This window comes from Salvelinus sp. IW2-2015, linkage group LG20 (assembly GCF_002910315.2).
Source record: "Salvelinus sp. IW2-2015 linkage group LG20, ASM291031v2, whole genome shotgun sequence".
NCBI lineage: Eukaryota > Metazoa > Chordata > Actinopteri > Salmoniformes > Salmonidae > Salvelinus > Salvelinus sp. IW2-2015.
In genome coordinates this window covers 46,813,200-46,825,168 of record NC_036860.1, presented here as the reverse complement: position 1 = coordinate 46,825,168, position 11,969 = coordinate 46,813,200, and the positions used below count along the sequence as shown (strand labels likewise).

The window sequence follows — 11,969 nt, the reverse complement described above, 5'->3', positions numbered from 1 at the left end:
ATCAGTGTTGACAGTGTTTCCTAGCCTCAGTGCAATGGGCAGCTGGGAGGAGGTGCTCTTATTCTCCATGGACTTTACAGTTTCGCAGAACTTTTTTGAGTTTGTGCTACAGGATGCAAATTTCTGTTTGAAAAGCTAGCCTTTGCTTTCCTAACTGCCTGTGTATATTGGTTCCTAACTTCCCTGAAAAGTTGCATGCCAGTTCCAGCATGCCAGTATGCCATTCCCCCTGCTGTCCGTCAATCAATGGAATACCTGGAATGTTTCAGTGCCAGGCGTATTTGTGGTTGGTGGACAGCGACTCAAGAATTGTTGTGGACATTCACTCATTTATGGTTTATTCTCAGTCATTATAATACATGTGTATTTTAGTTTAAGTGTATTTCTTTAAACATAGCCTACACAATACATTTCAACATACACAGTATCTGTGTAAACTAAAATACATGTTGGTATAAATAAAATGTAAAATTCTGTGAAAAACTGTTGTACTGCAATTGAGTGCAATTTTTGTTGTTGTTGATATTCCCAACATGTAGTATGTCTTTGCTGGGAACTCTTATTTTGAAAAATAAAATCCGCGATCGTGTTGCCACCATAATATCCTGCTGCTAGGAGAACCGTAATAACTTTACCACGGTGAAGAATTGGACAAGACAAGACACTGACTGGTACAAGGATCACACCACTTTTCCCCAGATAGCTAGCTAGATAGATATGTTTACATTTCCATAATTGAGACTGTTCTGGTTATCAGTATTGAGGAGCAGCCTGACATAAAATACTGTAACTTTCAGATCGCTAGCTACAATCTTAGAACATTAGCTAACGTTAGTTATCCGTGCCGTGGTAAATCAAATTCGTCTTTGTTGTTATTAGCAGCACACCTAATGTTACCTAGCTAACGTCAGATTGTTCAGCCAAACTAGCTAGCTAACTGAGTTAAGGAAAATAATAGTTTTGTCCACCGGACCGAATGTGTTATTTTTGTCCCCAAGCATTGATTCCAAATTGTTTAACGTGTTTTAGCTGTGTGTTAATTTAACGTTAGCTAGCTACGTATAAACTAACGTTAGTTAGCTACTGTAGTTATTACTGACGAGTAACGTTAGCTAGCTACTGTACTGTATTTGTGTTTTGTATACAGGCACCACCATATCTAAACGTTGATCATAGAAACTATTAACGTTATACTGTGAATTTTCTTTCGTTTATTTGGACTGGTATTGGAATAATTTATTATAATGCTATTAATCCCTTACGAAAAAAGATTGCAGTTAGAGTGCAGTATAATTAAGCAATACGGCCTGAGGGGGTGTGGTATATGGCTAATATACCACGGCTAAGAGCTGTTCTTAGCCACGACGTAACGCGGAGTGCCTGGACACAGCCCTTAGCCGTGTTATATATGCCATATATCACAAACCCCTGAGGTGCCTTATTGCTATTATAAACTGGTTACTAACGTAATTAGAGCAGTAAAAATGAATGTTTTGTCATACCCATGGTATACTCTCTGATATACTATGGCTGTCGGCCAATCAGCATTCAGGGCTCGAACCATCCAGTTTATAACTGCAGTTAGAGTGCAGTACAACTGCTGCAAATACTGCGTCCAAAATAACATTTTTTTTACTGCAGTAATTTTGCAGTATAACAGCAGTACACTGCAATTACTGCGTTCAAAATACCACAGTTGACTGCAGTTACTGCACATTTACTGCAGTTTCAAAAGTACAATATTTTTTTGTAAGGGATTACTATAATCGAGGGATTATTTTCACTCCTCAGGCTGAACTTCCCTGCTACCTTGCCGTACTCATCCCATTCTCCAGACAGACAGTGGGGCAGGATGCTGGGTCTGTGGTGCATGAGTGCCAAACTGGGCCTTCTCACTCTGGTGCTGTGCTGCACACTGGCTCCCTTACCTGCACATGCATACATCTATGCTGTGAGTCCTCATAATTGTAGAACTGTATGATCAAGTTTGTTGTGGATTTACAAGTGATCTTAGATGTTTGCCATTGCATTTGTCATAAAAAAAATGCAGTTTACAGTCCCTGTGCACTGGCATTGATTTTAAAACTTGTGTCTCTCTGTCTGGTAGCATTACAGCAATATGACTAACATGTTGTTTGAGGACCTGTCTGCCTTGTTTGGATCATCACTACCCAAAGAGGGACTTATGGTGAGAGGAGGGGAGGGGATAACATGCCCTTTCATCCAATGGATAAATTGGCTAAAATTACCTCATTTTCTTTCTCTTTGTCTTTAAGGGTGTGTTAGTAGAGTCCCATCCACTCAACGGCTGCACTCCGATAAAACCTCCACCACCACGGCCCACATCTAGTGATTCCAACACTACCACTACTAAGTACATAGTCCTCATCCAACGCTATGACTGCAATTTTGATATCAAGGTTAGTGTGTGTCGCTATGCTGTTGGGTTGCTTAGGACATATGGTGTTATTCAATTTGAATTCAACCTATTTATTGCAACATATTCAGTGTAAAACCGTGGTAAATGTACAATTATTATAGTGTGAATTATGATTTTGTATTTAATGCAGGTACTGCATGCACAGCAAGCGGGATTCAGTGCAGCCATCGTTCACAACATGTACTCAGAGACTCTACTCAACATGAACTACAGCAATGGTGAGGATCCTGAAATCGTCTTCAACTTCCCTAAGCTGCCTTTTTCCATTTCTTACAGAATCAATTCCGTTAGTTTACTTCCCCTTAACCAGGTTGACTGATTTGTGTTCTCACTTCTCAAAACCTCAAGTAGTCTTTAACCAGTATGATCCTCCCAGGAAGTAAATACTTTGGTAATGCTGAGTGGCAGTGTTCCCTTTTTGTTTGTTTGTGTGTGTAGAAACCATTGCAGAGGAGATTGAGATCCCCTCAGTATTCACCAGCTACTACGCCTCCCAAATTCTCAGGACCTTCATCATTCCTGAACAAGGGTGATTTCCATTGATGTTCTATTATTTTTGTCAAGCGCAACTTCCATGACAACCTGTTCATTAGTGACATCACAGAGGTTCTTTCTAGCGCTATTCACAATGTTAGATGGGGGTACGACTTAACTATCTGCTGATGAGTTATGGTTGCTAATGTAACCATTCAACATGGGTTTGTATTGGCTCTTTGGTAATGGTCTTGCACCGTAATGAAGATGGGACCTTTATTGATTAGAGTTGCACTGAAATTCTGTCATATTCTTCACAACATCTTTGCACTCATCATGATGTCAGCCCCGCTGAGTGTCGGGTCCTATGTGGACGTCATCACCATGTTGGAGATGGTATTGTCTGGCAGTGTTGTCCCTCTTAGTCATAGTCGCTTTTCTGATAAATGCCCCCATACAAAGCTGATGGTGCTGTATTTGGTATGCAGGGCCTATGTGATCCTCAAGCCGGAATTTGCCTTTCCACTCTCGTATTATCTCATCCCCTTCACCGGAGTGGTGGGCATGATCGTCCTTGTGACGGTTGTCTTCCTGGTAAGTGCCCTTGGGGAACAGCCTCATTTTGTAATGAATGTGGAATTCATTCACAATTGAATAGTTATTGGTTTCATTGCTACTTCGTAAATAATTTCCACCCCAGATATTAAAAGCCCTATGACTGTCATCCTTAGGTGTTGGTGTGGTCACTGGCTATGTCTGAAATCTGTCTTGCCTACTACTTACTAAAACAGCATGCTGTGTACTAATCGTACTACAAACTATTTAGAATGTATTGTTTAGTTAAATCAAAATCAGTAAGCAACACATCAACATACTAGGCTCATCAATACTGAGAGTGCTTCATCTAGTGTGCAATTACATTTATTCCCACCATTTGTTCATTCTGGTACAGGGTGTGACTAACTGATAATGTTGTCAAACACACGTGGCTCTTGAAAAAGGATGCTTTTAGTCAATAGGGTGCAGCGAATTCTACTAGATGAAAAGCCAGGATGTTGAAAAGCCAAAATGTGTAATGACATCCTGGCTTTTAAAGCATACTCATTTTTATTTTATTTCACATACTATAAAACTTTATTTTAGCATCCCCAGATTGCCTGCTGTTTAGAACTTAAGTATGGGTATCTGGACACAGCCTCTGTCTCTTCATTCCCTGTCTTGTCTTGGTTTAGATTGTGCGCTGTGTGCAGTACAGGAAAAGGATGAGGAAAAATAGGCTGACCAGGGAACAACTTAAGAGGATCCCCATTCACAAGTTCACTAAAGGTAACTAGGGGGAGTGTTCCACCACACATTAACATGAGAATCAGTCACCAGTATAACTGGTCAAACACATTCTGGAACAGCAGTACTCTATTTCTTCGCTAGAATGTTGAGAAACCCGAATAACAAAAATACCAATCTGATTGTCTGCTCCTGTTAGCATTACATTACAGTTAGCATTACAATGCATTTACACATACATGTGAATCTTATTATTTTTCTAGGTGATGAATATGATGTTTGTGCTATTTGTCTGGATGAGTATGAAGAGGGAGACAAACTGCGAGTTTTGCCTTGCTCACACGGTAATTATAATGTTTGTCCCTGTTTAACTCGCATATGTTTATCTCACAGTTCCAAGGTCATGGTTGCAGTAACTGTTTTTTTTCCTGTCATCTCTTCAGCGTACCACAGCAAGTGTGTGGACCCCTGGCTTACAGGGACTAAGAAAACTTGCCCCGTGTGCAAACAACGTGTAACCCGGCCCAATCCGGAGTACTCTGAGTCCGAGTCTGAGAATGAGAGGGCACGTGGTGGAGACGAAGAGGGGGGGGAGGGCGAAGCTGACACAGAGCGCACCCCTCTCCTCCGCCCCTCCAACCCAGGCTTCCCCTCTGGCAATCCAGGGGCCTATTCTGCCACTATCACCACAGTAACCACAGCGCAGTGCCTAGCCTCTCCCACTCACTGCGACTCGCCCATCCTGGAGTATAAGGGCTACTACTCCCCTCAGGAGGTGTCAGACTCTGATACTGAGGAGGGAGGGGTAGACTCCCACCCCTCAGACGATGACACTGCCCAGCTCATTGGTAGGGGCACAGTGGGTGTCTGAGAGCCTGGAGGTAGATGAGATTAAATTACTTTCTGCTAGCTGAAAAGGGTCAGTCTTGTCCCCCAGTGTGGTTTTATCACACAAAAAAGATTAACTGGTTTATGGAGCTGTGGCTATGAAGTTGTCTCAGTCATAGACTTTCTAGAACACTATTGTCACTCAATGTTGCTAGCTCTAAGATGGTAATATAAAGCCAAGATTCTGCTAGATTTTAGCAGTCCTTTTTAAACCTGTCTTAAACATGAGGCACACATTAAGTACAGTGAATCAGTTAAACATTTTGCTTTAAGTCTTTGCCAGTGCACTCTAACCCCCCACCCCCCTCCTAAACTTTATATTTTCACAAAATGATGTGACTGCCAGGTAGTCTCAATCTTAAAAGGTCATTTCTATATTTTTCAACTTCATATTCTTAATCTCAAGCACCACCCAACATCAATATATGTGAAAATAGTGCGTTTCTATGTTTTGTAGTAAAAAACATTTTTTTCCCCAATGACATCGGTGTTTATTGTGTGATTTTAACCAATTATGAGTAGGCATTGCCTACTAATTGTCTACTAATTGGTTGATGATGTCATTGGAAACGCTTATCTTCCTCTATCTTTTTTACTACAAAACATAGAAATGTGCCATTTTCACATACTGCATGTTGATGTTGGGGTGGTGCCGGAGATTATAAATATAACGTTGAAACATTTTGACATTTCTCTTTAACTAGGTATTTGGTTGAAGAAATCCTGTCAATGCACTACTTGACAATTGACATACCCCAAATTCTTATTTTTAATTAACATACCAGGAGATAACCCACCTGAGATGACTGTGTAAAATCAATGTAGCATGATTTTTTTTTGGTAGTGATTGAATAGAGACACAACTCATTCACCAGAAAGGAAACTACAGTGCTGCTGTCTCACAAATAACATATCTTCCCCATGCTAGTAGTATACTGTAACCTGTATGCATCTCTGTAACTGGTTTCTTTAATGATATTGTCGGTAAGTGGGAGTATAATTTACTCTATGGTGAGTTTCATTCACAGTTTTCTGGAGTTTTTTTTCTCTCTGATGGATCTGTTGGACAGTTAATTTGCCCTGGACCAGTAATCCTGGCATGTCAAAGGAGAATATATATATTGTAAACTTCACTGTAATACATTTTTATTGTCCAGCATTGTTTCTTTTAACTACTTTTACTCCTTTTAAAAGGTCTGAATATGTCCAGTGTAATTTTATTTAAACTTCTTCTATAAAAAAATGTCTTAATGATGTTGTAATATTTTTTGGGTTTTCTCTCTGTTTATTTTTGGTATAGCTGGTCCTGTGATATATATATATATATATATGTACCAGTCAAAAGTTTGGACACCTACTCATTCAAGGGTTTTTCTTTATTTTTACTATTTTCTACATTGTAGAATAGTAGTGCAGACATAAACTATGAAATAACACATATGGAATCATGTAGTAACCAAGTGTTAAACAAATCTAAATATATTTGAGATTCTTCAAAGTTGCCACCCTTTGCCTTGATGATAGCTTTGAAACACTCTTGACAGTATCTCAACCAGCTTCACCTGGAATGCTTGTCCAACAGTCTTGAAGGAGTTCCCATATACGGTATGCTGAGCACTTGTTGGATACTTTTCCTTCACTCTCCTGTCCAACTCATCCCAAACGATCTCAATTGGGTTGAGGTCGGTTGATTGTGGAGGCCAGGTCATCTGATGCAGCATTCCATCACTCTCCTTGGTCAAATAGCCCTTACACAGCCTTGAGGTGTGTTGGGTCAATGTCCTGTTGAAAAACGAATGATAGTCCCAGTAAGAGCAAATCAGATGGAATGGTGTATTGCTGCAGAAGGCTGAGGTAGCCATGCTGGTTAAGTGTGCCTTGAATTCTAAAGAAATCATTGACAATGTCACCAGCAAAGCACCATCACACCACCTCCTCCATGCTTCACGGTGGGAACCACACATCTGTTCACCTACTCTGCGTCTCACAAAGACACGGCGGTTAGAATCAAAAACCTCAAATTTGGACTCATCAGACAAAAGGACAGATWTCCACCGGACTAATGTCCATTATCGTGTTTCTTGGCCCAAGCAAGTCTCTTATTTTTATTGGTATCCTTTAGTGGTTTCTTTGCAGCAATTTTATCATGAAGGCCTGATTCATGCAGTCTCCTATGAACAGTTGATGTTGAGATGTGTCTTTTGCTTGAACTCTGAAGCATTTATTTGGGCTGCAAWWTCTGAGGCTGGTAACTAATGAACTAATTCTCTGCAGCAGAGGTAACTCTGGGTCTTGCATTCCTGTGGCGGTCCTCATGAGAGACAGTTTCATCATAGCGCTTAATGGGTTTTGCGACTGCTCTTGAAGAAACTTGAAAAGTTCTTGAAATTTTCCGTATTGACTGACATTCATGTCTTAAATTAATTATGGACTGTCATTTCTCTTTGCTTATTTGAGCTGTTCTTGCCAAAATATGGACTTGGTCTTTTACCAAATATGGCTATATTCTGTATACCCAGCCTTACCTTGTCACAACAGAACTGACTGGCTCAAACGCATTAAGAAGGAAAGAAATTCCACAAATTAACTTTTAAGAAGGCACACCTGTTAATTAAAATGCATTCTAGGTGACTACCTCATGAAGCTGGTTGAGAGAAAGCCAAGAGTGCAAAGCTGTCATCAAGGTAAATATAAAATATATTTTGATTTGTTTAACACTTTTCTGGTTACTACATGATTCCATATGTGTTATTTCATAGTTTTGATGTCTTCACTACTATTCTACAATGTAGAAAATTGTAAAAATAAAGAAAAACCCTTGAATGAGTAGGTGTTCTAAAACTTTGGACCGGTAGTGTGTGTGTGTATATATATATATATATATACTACTATATATATGTATATACCACTATATACAGTATATATATGTATGTATGTAGTTGTATATATAATATGGTCTCTTTAAAAGAGATTCCGTCTGCTTTCTAAAGAAGTTGAACAAACTCAGGAATAGGAACACATTCACTCCTTATGGAATTGACATATAAGAATTCTTGGTAAAACTCTCCTTACATCATCCTTTGTCTACCTGTAGAAGTATAGATTATTGTTCGGAGGATAGTGCGTATCTTAAGGGACTATTACCATGCATTGTATATAAAATTATAGGATCATATGCACATGCATCAAACTACACTCCCTGAAAAGAGCAGGAGAGGGATACCAGTACTTAAAGTAGTTTACATATTTACGGGTTGTCTCCATCACAGCTATGAATCTATTGGTTTCTGTATGCCATTTATTGATTGTCTCTATACATTGCCTTCCTAGGAATACCAGAATACGCAACTATTTGTTGACAAAAATTACATTGTGAACTGTCCTCCCATATGACATGATGTATATATTTGAAATCACTTGTGTTGGATGAAGGTATTTTGTCAAAATGTACTTTTAAGCACATACTCATAACAATATTCACAGTAGTAATCATGGCTAAAAGCTTCTGTGGTGCTCATGCCAAGTATAGGGACCAAGTTTGAAGTTATATTTAACTGTATGTCTTCTTCATTCATTTATTATGTCATTGTTGGTTAATCTTTGACTTCTGCTTTTCCATAACCACCTTCCTCACTTTGCTGAACATTTCTGGAGTCTTGTGACATTTGAAGTTGGTGCCATAAAACTAAATTTACACACACAATCTGTTTTAGGTCTTGAGTTTTTATCAGCAAAGAATCAACTGCCTATCGACATTACAGTTAGAAAACCATAGATACCCCTCTCCCTCCAGCAAACTACCATGAGTAGCAGGAAGGGTGTATTGACTGTCTGAGTTGGAAAGTGAAGAGTAACGGTCATATGATTCACAATGGTCTTTGAAATCAGAATAATAGTAGAAAAGTTCATTACCAACTAACTGCAGAACTAGTGACTCATACTGTACCATAAGCATAAGTTTGCAGGTATTACCCACTAGTTTACCAGCCCTGCAGTTCCATTTCAGCCATGAATGGTTATGGGCAATGGATTGAAACAGTCACAATGCCTGAGTCGTTCATATACGGTGTCAAAAACTCATTAATTAATTTATAAGCATATGCCTAATTAGCCTAATGTTAGCCTAATGTTAATTAGCCTAATGTCATTAGGCTAATTAACATCAGTGGTGGAAAAAGTACTCAATTATCATACTTGAGTAAAAGTTAAGATACCTTAATAGAAAATGACTCAAGTGAAAGTCACCCAGTAAAATACTACTTGAGTTAAAGTCTAAAAGTATTTGGTTTTAAATATACTTAAGTATCAAAGGTAAATGGAATTGCTAAAATGTACTTAATTAAGTATCAAAAGTAAAAGTATAAACCATTTCAAATTCRTTATATTACACTAACCAGACGGAACAATTGTCTTTTTTTTATTGACGGATAGCCAGGGGCACACTGCAACAAATTAAGAATGTGTTTAGTGAGTCCGCCAGATCAGAGGCAGTAGGGATGACCAGGGATGTTCTCTTGATAAGTGTGTGAATTGGACCCTTTTCCTGTCAAAATGTAATGAGTACTTTTGGGTGTCAGGGAAAATGAACGGAGTAAATAATGTACTATTTTCTTTAGCAATGTAGTGAAGTAAAAGTTGGCAAAAATATAAAACAGTGACGTACAGTACAGATACCACAAAAAACGACTTAAGTAGTACTTTAAACCACTGATTAACATGGAGCATAGCTCAACAAGTCTGGCTACAATATTCTCCCCCATTTTGTTACAGCCTTATTCTGAAATGGATTCAATAGTTTTTTTCTTCATCAATCTACACACAATACCATATAATGTCAAAGCAAAAACAGGTTTTTAAAAATGTTTGCAAATGTACTTTGCTCCGTTCATCTTTCCCTCGATCCTGACTAGTCTCCCAGTCCCTGAAAAACATCCACAAAGCATGATGCTGCCACCACCATGCTTTACCGTAGAGATGGTGCCAGGTTTTCTCCAGACGTGATGCTTGGCATTCAGGCTAAAGAGTTAAATCTTGGTTTCATCAGACCAGAGAATCTTGTTTCTCATTGTATGAGAGTCTTTAGGTGCCTTTTGGCAAACTCGAAGCGGGCTGTCATGTGGCTTTTACTGAGGAGTGGCTTCCGTCTGGCCACTCTACCTTATGTGGAGTGCTGCAGAGATGGTTGTCCTTCTGGAAGGTTCTCCCCTCTCCACAGAGGAACTCTGGTGCTCTGACAGAGTGACTATTGGGTTCTTGGTCACCTCCCTGACCAAGGCCCTTCTCCTCCGATTGCTCAGTTTAGCCGGGCAGCCAGCTCTAGCAAGAGTCTGGGTGGTTCCAAACTTCTTGCATTTAAGAATGATGGAGGCCCCTGTGTTCTTGGGGACCTTAAATGCTGCAGACATTTTTTTGGTACCCTTCCCCAGATCTGTGCTTCGACACAATCCTGTCTCGGAGCTCTACGGACAATTCCTTCGACCTCATGGCTTGGTTTTTGCACTGTCAACTGTGGGACCTTATATAGACAGGCGTGTGCCTTTCCAAATCATGTCCAATCAATTGAATTTACCACAGGTGGACTCCAATCCACCTGTGTATGGGCTAGTGGTAGTTGCGGAATGAGTATCAAACATGATTTCTACGTGTTTGATTCCATTCCATTTGCGCCGTTCCAGCCATTATTTTGAGCCGTCTTCCCTTCAACAGCCTCCACTGATGTGAGTAGTAGATCTGTGCCAGCATAGAGGGATAGGCCAACGAGTGATATGTGCTTCAGTAAGGTTGGCTTCTTGGCATTCATAGCAATGGTTATCAACTGTACCACAGAAATGGAATGTAAATCACAGAAAGTAGAGAAGTTTTTGGGCATACAGGATTTGACTTCATAAGAGTTACAGGGTGTATTGAGTGGGGGTCCTCCCAGGCCTTTGGATGGTGCAAGAGCAGACATGATCAAAGTAGTGGAATTTGGTAGTGGGTGTTTAATGAGTGTATGGTTAGTTGGAAGGGTTTTATTTTTTGTATTATTATTATTGCTTTTAAATGTTTTCCTTTTTCCTTTTCCCATTTAGTATCACAAATTATAATGGATTTATATTATAATCCAGTTGGGGGCGGTAATGTAACATATTGGATGCCAACCGTTGTTAAACTCAAAAGAAGAAACAGCTGCTTCACAAGGAGATGGGACTGCATTGAAGGGAGTTTAGTCCAATGGTAGCTATCCATGTGAATCCACAATAGCTACTCCCACCTCCAGTAGTAGATCTAGAAGATAGGGAGGGTGTTGATCCATCTGATTGGTTTAAGAGACGTCTGGATACTGTGTATCAGAATTTTGTGGCCATATACACAGATGGTTCAAAAGATCCAAGAACAGGACGTACTGGGTCAGCATTTGTAGTGCAGGAATGTGGGGTGYMAGTCAGGATACATATTACAGATCATCTGGCTGTATATACGGCGGAGATGATGGCCATACTGTTGGCATTGCAGTGGGTGGAGGAAGTTAAGCCAGAAAGAGTAGTTATTTGCTCTGATTCATGTGCAGTACTAAGGAGTCTCCAGTCCTTTATATCACGTAGCAGGCAAGACCTGCTTTATGAGGTGCTACAAACCCATGACAGGAGTAAACAAATGGGTATACAGATAATATTTACATGGGTCCCAGCTCATGTGGGAGTGGAGGGGAACGAGGCAGTTGATGTACTGGCTAAACAAGCAGTAGTGGGGATGTTGATGTGGTAGTTTCAATGAGCAAGGCAGAGGCAAAAAGCATGATATGGACAGTGATGGTGGAGAACTGGCAGGAGCAGTGGAATAGAGATACTAAGGGCAGGCATGTATTTCAAGTACAGAGGAAAGTTGGGGAGAGGAGAGCAGC

General features: G+C 39.9%; 1 protein-coding gene across 2 annotated transcripts; it reads left to right on the top strand.

Moving 5' to 3' along the window:
* Positions 1 to 581: 581 nt before the first annotated feature.
* LOC111981267 (E3 ubiquitin-protein ligase RNF167) lies at positions 582 to 5,702 on the top strand. 2 transcript variants are annotated; one of them, XM_024012468.2, is made up of 10 exons: positions 582 to 671; positions 1,792 to 1,951; positions 2,108 to 2,188; positions 2,277 to 2,420; positions 2,571 to 2,658; positions 2,879 to 2,969; positions 3,403 to 3,508; positions 4,147 to 4,240; positions 4,462 to 4,542; positions 4,642 to 5,702. In XM_024012468.2, the coding sequence occupies exons 2-10, from the start codon at positions 1,853 to 1,855 to the stop codon at positions 5,067 to 5,069; spliced, it is 1,212 nt and encodes a 403-aa protein (XP_023868236.1). In that variant the 5' UTR covers positions 582 to 671; positions 1,792 to 1,852; the 3' UTR covers positions 5,070 to 5,702. The 2 variants fall into 2 exon arrangements, with proteins under 2 accessions (XP_023868236.1, XP_023868237.1); XM_024012469.2 differs by lacking the exon at positions 582 to 671 and adding an exon at positions 760 to 849.
* The last annotated feature ends 6,267 nt before the right edge of the window (positions 5,703 to 11,969 follow it).

What these genes read in the sequence shown, in the direction of transcription:
- LOC111981267 (XM_024012468.2), top strand. Translation starts at nt 1,853, where the DNA reads ATGCTGGGTCTGTGGTGCATGAGTGCCAAACTGGGCCTTCTCACTCTG. An exon ending in TACCCAAAGAGGGACTTATG is followed by an intron (nt 2,189 to 2,276) that starts GTGAGAGGAGGG and finishes TTTGTCTTTAAG; the next exon opens with GGTGTGTTAGTAGAGTCCCA. An exon ending in CATTCACAAGTTCACTAAAG is followed by an intron (nt 4,241 to 4,461) that starts GTAACTAGGGGG and finishes TTATTTTTCTAG; the next exon opens with GTGATGAATATGATGTTTGT.